General features: G+C 40.0%; 1 protein-coding gene across 1 annotated transcript in view; it reads left to right on the top strand.

The window, feature by feature from the left end:
* Window positions 1–3387: 3387 nt before the first annotated feature.
* Window positions 3388–7392, top strand: part of LOC100742631 (transmembrane protease serine 9-like) — a 16920-nt gene continuing 12915 nt past the window's right edge. Inside the window, exon 1 of the mRNA XM_033320901.1 lies at window positions 3388–3505. Coding sequence (XP_033176792.1) covers window positions 3418–3505 — 88 coding nt within the window. The 5' untranslated portion in view covers window positions 3388–3417. The remainder of the gene's footprint in view (window positions 3506–7392) is intronic.

Raw genomic sequence — 7392 nt, 5'->3', positions numbered from 1 at the left:
AACCGCTCAGATATTTCATTGTCCTTCTATTAGTTAGCACTGAACGCCAAAAACGTCGTTCGAAAGAACATTGGCCACGTACGCACCGTATAAAAACAAATATGATCTCAGATATCGTATTTAACTATTTTAGCACTTGAATCCAGCTTCTTCTAAAATCACGTAATAATTCTTTAACATAAGAAATAAATATACATGTTTCTCGAATCCTGGAAAAATAAAAAAGCTGAAAATGAAAGAATTTCTTCTAAGAATTGCAGAAGTCAAAAATACGGAACAATGAAGCCTCGTATATAGATTTCCTTCCTTTCGAGGAGACCATAAATTTTCAAAAACTCCTAGAATCCTCAGATTCGCAAATTCACAAGTGCTACAATTTAAAAATCGAATTAACTTCATCAACCTGTTTCATCCCCTACAGATTCACCGTCGAACCGCTGTTAAAACTGCTAAAAAACAATTAGCCTGAGTACTACAGCATTTACATGGAAGCAAGGAGACAAAGATAAACGAAGAAAAATGATTCATAGGACCGCTATGATAGCGGTGTAAACCAGAAGAGACGATAAGTCTCTGGCAAAGAGGAGCGACTCGTTATCAGTTCCGCGTCCGTGGGGAATGGTCGGGTCCGATCTCCAGCGTCTGAAAACGAACTTGACCCGGTTAAAACCAGCTGCAGGAATATTTCGTGATGTACCTACCTGTCGGGCGCAGGTAGAGCTCGAGCGGCTGCTCGCGACGAAGGTGAGGCCCGGCTAAAGTGCCGACGAGTGGGAAGAGGGACGGCGACGTTACGTCGTAGGCGCGACTGAAACACGTTACTCCGCGAGAGACAAAGAGTGGGTCAAGTTCAGAGGAACGTGGATGGAGTAACAGTCGAGTGACTCTCGCTTTCATATTCCCCGTGGCGTACCGGCTGCTGTATGCACGTGTGCATGCGTGACCGCACACGCAGCGGATTTCGCCTGTGTGCTACGTGGTGAAACGAACCCTGAGAAGCGACTACCGAGCCAACGGGAAAAAGGGTTGTTGCAGACCATGGGCTGTTTTAGAAATTTCCCATTTTTGAACTTCCGTCACGAAGATTTTACGATTTTTCCAACTGCGGATGGAAATTTGATGCATTTTTGATGGCTGGAAATGTTCAGAATATTTTAAGACAATTATTTAAGGGCGAATAAGTTTGGAGATAAAATTTTCATAATTTCCAGTGGAATTTTAGGGTGGATAGAGTATGGAAAACGTTAGGAAGTCTTTGAAAAATGTACCAGAGAAATTTGGTAAATTTGGAGAATAAATTAAATGAAAATCAAAAGAGACCACCACCATTGTGAAAAATGGAATTACGCTCGATAAATTACTTTTCGAATCGAATTACTTTTTAAATCGAAGAAAGATTATCTTCTAACTTGTCCTATCGCGAAGCTTCGTTATACCGAAAAGCAGTCAAATTCGTCTTACTTGATCAGCAAAATTCCCTTAAGGAGTGATCAATTTCGCTGGCGATTGATTAAAACCGATTCGTGAACGAACGAAACGATAGTTTGAAATCTCTTTTACCTCCTTATCTAACAAAAGACTTGCACGAGTCCACGGTGCACAATTCCAACCATTAAAATATTAATCGCCACTAATTACCAAATATATTTGATTAAATTTTCAATTGGGAATCGTTGTGCGATTCGATCGTCCGGAATGGAACGTACGTTATCGTTTGTACAAGCATGACAAGAAATGGGCCAAATTTTGCTTGGCTCTAATGACGAGATTGTATCTACTAATGTTGCATCGTTCTACAGCGAAACGCACGCGGTCAACAGCTTCCATGCCCCCGATTATCCTGACCACCTGTCACAGTGATTATTCGTAGGCACATAATCCGATTGTCGTTTGTCGGCGATAACAACGTCGTGGAGAACGTATGCGTGCACGAAATACGATTACCCGCCATGAACAGCTTTAATTTTGATGTGATTACGTGAACGTTAGGACAACTTAATGCTGGTATTATGTTGTTTGAACACGGAGGCTAGAAAATGTTTAACAAGGGCAAATAAATGGCAGAAGAAAAGGGACAAAGGCATTTTTGATATCTAAATATTCATCTAGTGGTAGAAAGGGTAATTAGTTAATTTTATCTAAGAAGAGGCTAAGGTTATGAAAAAGATTGTATTCCGTCGTACAACGAGGTCGTGTCGATGTAGTAACAGATCTTAAAACATTAAGATTAGGATCATTTTCGAGAGTAGCGGAAAATTAAAAAAAAAAAACATGGACAAGAGCATTAGCTTGCCGACTTTGTTTCAAATACGAGACTCGTAGATCTTAATATTTCAGATCGATCCTAATCTCGTTTCTTGAGTTTCCAGAGAAGGTATTTTCTACGTAATTACCCGTTAAAGCGATGAATTATTTGTGAAATAATTTTATTACAGTATAAAAGTAAATAAACCACTATTTATAACATATATATATATATATGTAATCCATAACTTGAGTGTTAATCTTTAAAGACTTGTTTAAATACAAAGACTTCGAGACGCGTTTCTGTATTTACTTACTACATATTAAAACACATGCCAGTCAAGTGTCATAAACCTTGACTCACAATCAGTGTATCACTACCATTTTCCTCTTTTTGTGTCATCCTACGGATCCCACATGCCGCAATAGAAAAATGTACCAAAAATCACTACGAATTTTACGATCGATTGTACGTTCAATTATACACCTGCAACTTTCATAACTGCAAAAAGCTTTCATTCGTAACAATCAATGAAACATCCTCTGCTCATAAATTCATCGTGTCATTCGTTACTTTGTGGCTCAGAGAGCGACACAAATTTCCTATTCCGGGAAAAAAATTCACAAATACGTATACTAAAAATATACAGGCGTGTCAACTTTTCCACGCGAGACAGATACCATTCTGAAAAATCTCTATATATATATACATATATCTATATGTATAAATGATAGAAAAATATATAGCGCGATCGCTAGTCCTTGACGGATGATAAAATCGCGGACTCAATGGCATCGTGATCGATACGCATCTGTCCCTTGGCCCTTGACCGACCAATCGCCGAAAGACACACGTCGCCAGGCGTATTAAGTGTGAAGAAATCACCTTGAAAATCACATCGGGGCCGACTCGGCTTCGTACTCGCATTATCATTGGATTTCCGCCGCGACAATCGTATCGATAGACGGCCACGAGTCTCGGCTGCTCGATGTTCGAGCCTCCGAAAGGCGGGTGACGAGCAAAGGGGTGGTGGAAGGCGAGACAAAGAACGAAACTGAACGACGAGAAAGATGCAATCGTAACGAACCACGTATAAAGAAGCCCCGATACCCGGACACTGCGACACTTTTTCATTGTGCACCGGCAAACGATCACCGAAAATCGGAACAGACATGGTCCCGCGCAACGTTTCCGTCGTTTTTTCGTCTCTCGTGTTCCTCGTCACCGTTGTCCACTGTATCTCCAAGGAATACAATAATTGTGAGTAGTTTATGTTTGTCGCTACCGCGAAACTTTTCTTTTCCGGCAACTACGTTAGGTTTATTTATGGTATAGCTATGTATGGTTGATTCTGACAGAGGTATGTTACGATGGGGCGAGATTGTTATCAATTTATTAGTTCGAATTTCAATGTTGAAAATTGATATCTAATCGTTACGACTAATTGGACGTTAAACGAGTTGTGTCCGTTAATTATCGACTGAATATTCCGATGATATTTGGAAGATATAAATATTGAGCAAAAATGTATAAAGTAGGTAAATAGAAAAAGTAGTTGGCAAAGTTTCTAAACACGGTATTAAATAAGAAACAGAAGCGAATAGGAAGCAAAAGAAAACGCTTGTGAATAACGCGACAGAACGCGGGAAGTTAATAAACCGAATTCAACGTCCGCCGTTACTATATCGACTTTTTAAGTATTTGAAAACCGCTATTTGAAAACCATTGACCGAGAAACATAGGGACCGTAACCCATAAAAGTAAATACATTGGAAAAAAGAAGAGCACATATGTAAAAGTTCAAATCGGACAAGATACAGTCCATTTAAATCTGTTTGCTCGATTTCATGCGCTGTTTACATTTTTATCGGGCATGTTTCACGAACACCGAATATGCAATACAATATTCGAATCAAGTTCTATGCAAACATGAAATTGCGATTGATTTCATCAAGTTGCACACATCGAAAATAACCGAGGCTCCGAAAATCCGTATCGATCCGAGCGATATTTATTAAACGTAACAATTTTCCGCGACATTAGCCCCCGATCGGTAACCTATGCGTGAACGAAGAGGCAGGGCAGCGTAAATTGCAGTTACACGAAATGACAAGCTTAACATTGGATTTTCAGAGTCATTCATTACCAAATGGATGCAACGATGCACTCGTGCCGTTGCGACCCGGTCACGCGCCACTGCTCCTTAAAACGAATCGAATTCTAATTTAAATCCATTCGCCTTGAAATATTGCCGCCATGGAACTCTTTGAAAGACGGACATTTCTATAATCTCGGACGTTCATAACCAGAACCGCGCCAACCATTGAAACACACGCTGTTCCGAATAATTTCAATTCTACGATAAACTCCGATAAACTATTCTCTCCGATACACGTAAATTAAAACGACTGTATTTACTTTGTAATTTTCAATACATAACAGTCCAAAAGGAATCTATAATTTTATTTATAATCTGCAATTTCGATTATCCATGGCAATCGATAAATTTACGATATTTATATTTCTCGCGATGTTTTCTTATTTTCCATGAAAGATAGCACGAAGAAACGGGCATAGAACGAGGATATTTTGTCTGCTAATGTCGCTTATTCGCGACTTACGTATGCGGAAGGCACGCACACACGGGCTGAATAGAAAAATGGGTGTATAACCCGGTCGAAGGCCGACTGACTTAGACGGTGTACGACCTCGACCAGTTCGCTAGTTGGACAAATTTTGAACAGGCCAATGTATCCTCAACGATCGTTCGCGAGGTTCTTAACCTGACGAAGGTTGTGCGCCCGGGGCAACGCCGTTCGAAATTCAATTATTATCACGCGGGCCTACAATCTTCGAATTTCTCGCCACGCAGTGGCAAAGTCTGGTTTATGCATTCGATGCATAACATTCGATGTATAACCAGGGACAAATTAATGGCCCGTACGCACAGAAAGGTAATCACGTTAATGGGCACGCGTGTAATTGCCGATAAATTAGAGAAACGAAAATTCATCGATTTTTGATTCGAACAGTGGTATTGTCGTGACGTAATGACGAATAGCTGAGGGAGATGAACAGTACGTCAAGTGGCGTGCGTCATCTTGAAATCTTTCCTGAAATCAATCTCAAACGATCGGAGACGGTAATTAGGAGGCGCGTATGATTAATGGGCTCCGTGACGCCTTGACCGCGAGATATCGAGTTGAAAATTGCTCTCTGATTCGTTGCCAACGTTCGTCATCTTATCACCATGGGGAAACAGATTTCGTTAGTACGTGCTTTCGCTACGTGAGGCAACGATAGAGAATTTGAAAATGCACGCGGTATTTTTTGGGGAGAGATTTGGGAATTACTATTTTGACGACGAGTAATGGTATGTATCGAGTTGGTGTCTGTGAGATGTACTTTCTTTGAAGTTTAGATTTGATAGATGAGAGTATGGATGACGTTGAAAAAAGTTTGTAAAGAAGACGTAAAAACCTCATTATCGGATACCACGAATAATTAGAATTCGTATCACATGTTATATGAACTCAAAGGCATTTCGTACATTCCAATCTAATACAAATTGGAGATTAGAAAATGTAATTACACATTTATATAAATATTTAGGTATTTAAATAATGATGGTAAAATAGTAAAAGTAAATAATAATAATAAATTACACAGACATAGAAAGAGATTCGTAAAGTATAATCGCCTGTGTTCGATTATGAATTTCGATTACGCATTATAGTATTATTAAGAATAATAGCGCGGAATTTGGTTACATATCGAAGCGAGAATGATCCATTACGAAGTAGAATCGTAGCAACTTTCGCGATTCGAAATTCCGAGGATTCTCTCGATTTGCGGATTGGAAATAATATTAGCGAAATATTTCCATTGCGACTACGTAAATCATTTTCATAACCGTCCGGTTATAATGTCGACATGTATCGAGTGGCAAGATAAATTAATTATCAAGATAAATTGCCATCGATTTAGACAGCCTCAATTAATCCTTTACATTGCCATATCTCATGCGACTCGACATTCGCGTTTTCTAGATACTATTGAATTTCGTGATCAGCGGAACAACGCGAGCCACAGGATCCCATGAAAATTTCGTATAACGCTGATAAAAATATTCCGATCGATTAAAATATCGGTCGTCACGCGACAAGTTCTAATCAGCCTGTTGAACGACGATCTCTTTCATCTTTTTTACGCTCCTTTTTTTATGTAGCCAATTTTAACCCGCCCGAGTTCACCATCGTGATACACGTCATTTACGTCACGAGCACGTTTTTCCATATTTATGGGACAAATAAAATACGTTATATGGACAGGACGCGGATAAAGTGGTAAACGGAATAACCATCGAGCGTAGTCTGAAAAAGTACCAAAGAAACATCAAATATATTTTTGAAAGCTATTCTATCCGTTGGATACGTAATAAATAATCGTTAAAACCATAAAATTATTCGTTTCGTTTATTTGCTTTAAAATAACTTTTCAACGTTAATATGCATATGTATTGGATTTATCGATAATCGTAAGCGTACTATATCACGTAGTATTGTTCTAAGTATTACGATATTCTCCTAATCAACCCTATTCATCGAAACCGCGCCGCATTTACCGGAAGAATGGCTGTCAAACTCACTCGAGCCATTCAAAACGCATTGGCAACAATTTAAATCGGCATGAAACCACTTGAAAGGGAAACCGGAAAAAAGAAGCGAGTCAAAGCAAACCGAAAGGGTTCCCTTTCTTCCCACGAGCCTCCGCGCCGCGATCCGGGTTTTTCCAGCCGTTAAAATAACCCCATCCGCTGCCACCTGCAGCCGCCAGAATCCACACAAAAGACTCGAGAAAGAATCTCCAACCTGTCCATTCGACCATCGTCGGATAGAAAGGGCAGAAGAGGAAGAGAAAAAAAGAGGCCTAGCCCAAACTGTGAACGAAATCAGCGACAGGGAAGAGGAGGAGGTGGATAAACGNGGTGGATAAACGAGCCGAAGGGGAAGTCGCCAATGGCGGGGGGCGAAGGCATCAGCATATTATCATGACCATGTTCATAGCCTGCTTTTGACATATCTATTACGCGTTTCCGAATAGAGGTGACTTCGAATTCTATGCCTGTTCTCTGCCCACCACCACCC

Source organism: Bombus impatiens, unplaced genomic scaffold, assembly GCF_000188095.3.
Source record: "Bombus impatiens unplaced genomic scaffold, BIMP_2.2 scf_0377, whole genome shotgun sequence".
NCBI lineage: Eukaryota > Metazoa > Arthropoda > Insecta > Hymenoptera > Apidae > Bombus > Bombus impatiens.
Note: the sequence above shows the minus strand (reverse complement) of the source record. Positions and strands in the feature narration are given on the sequence as shown.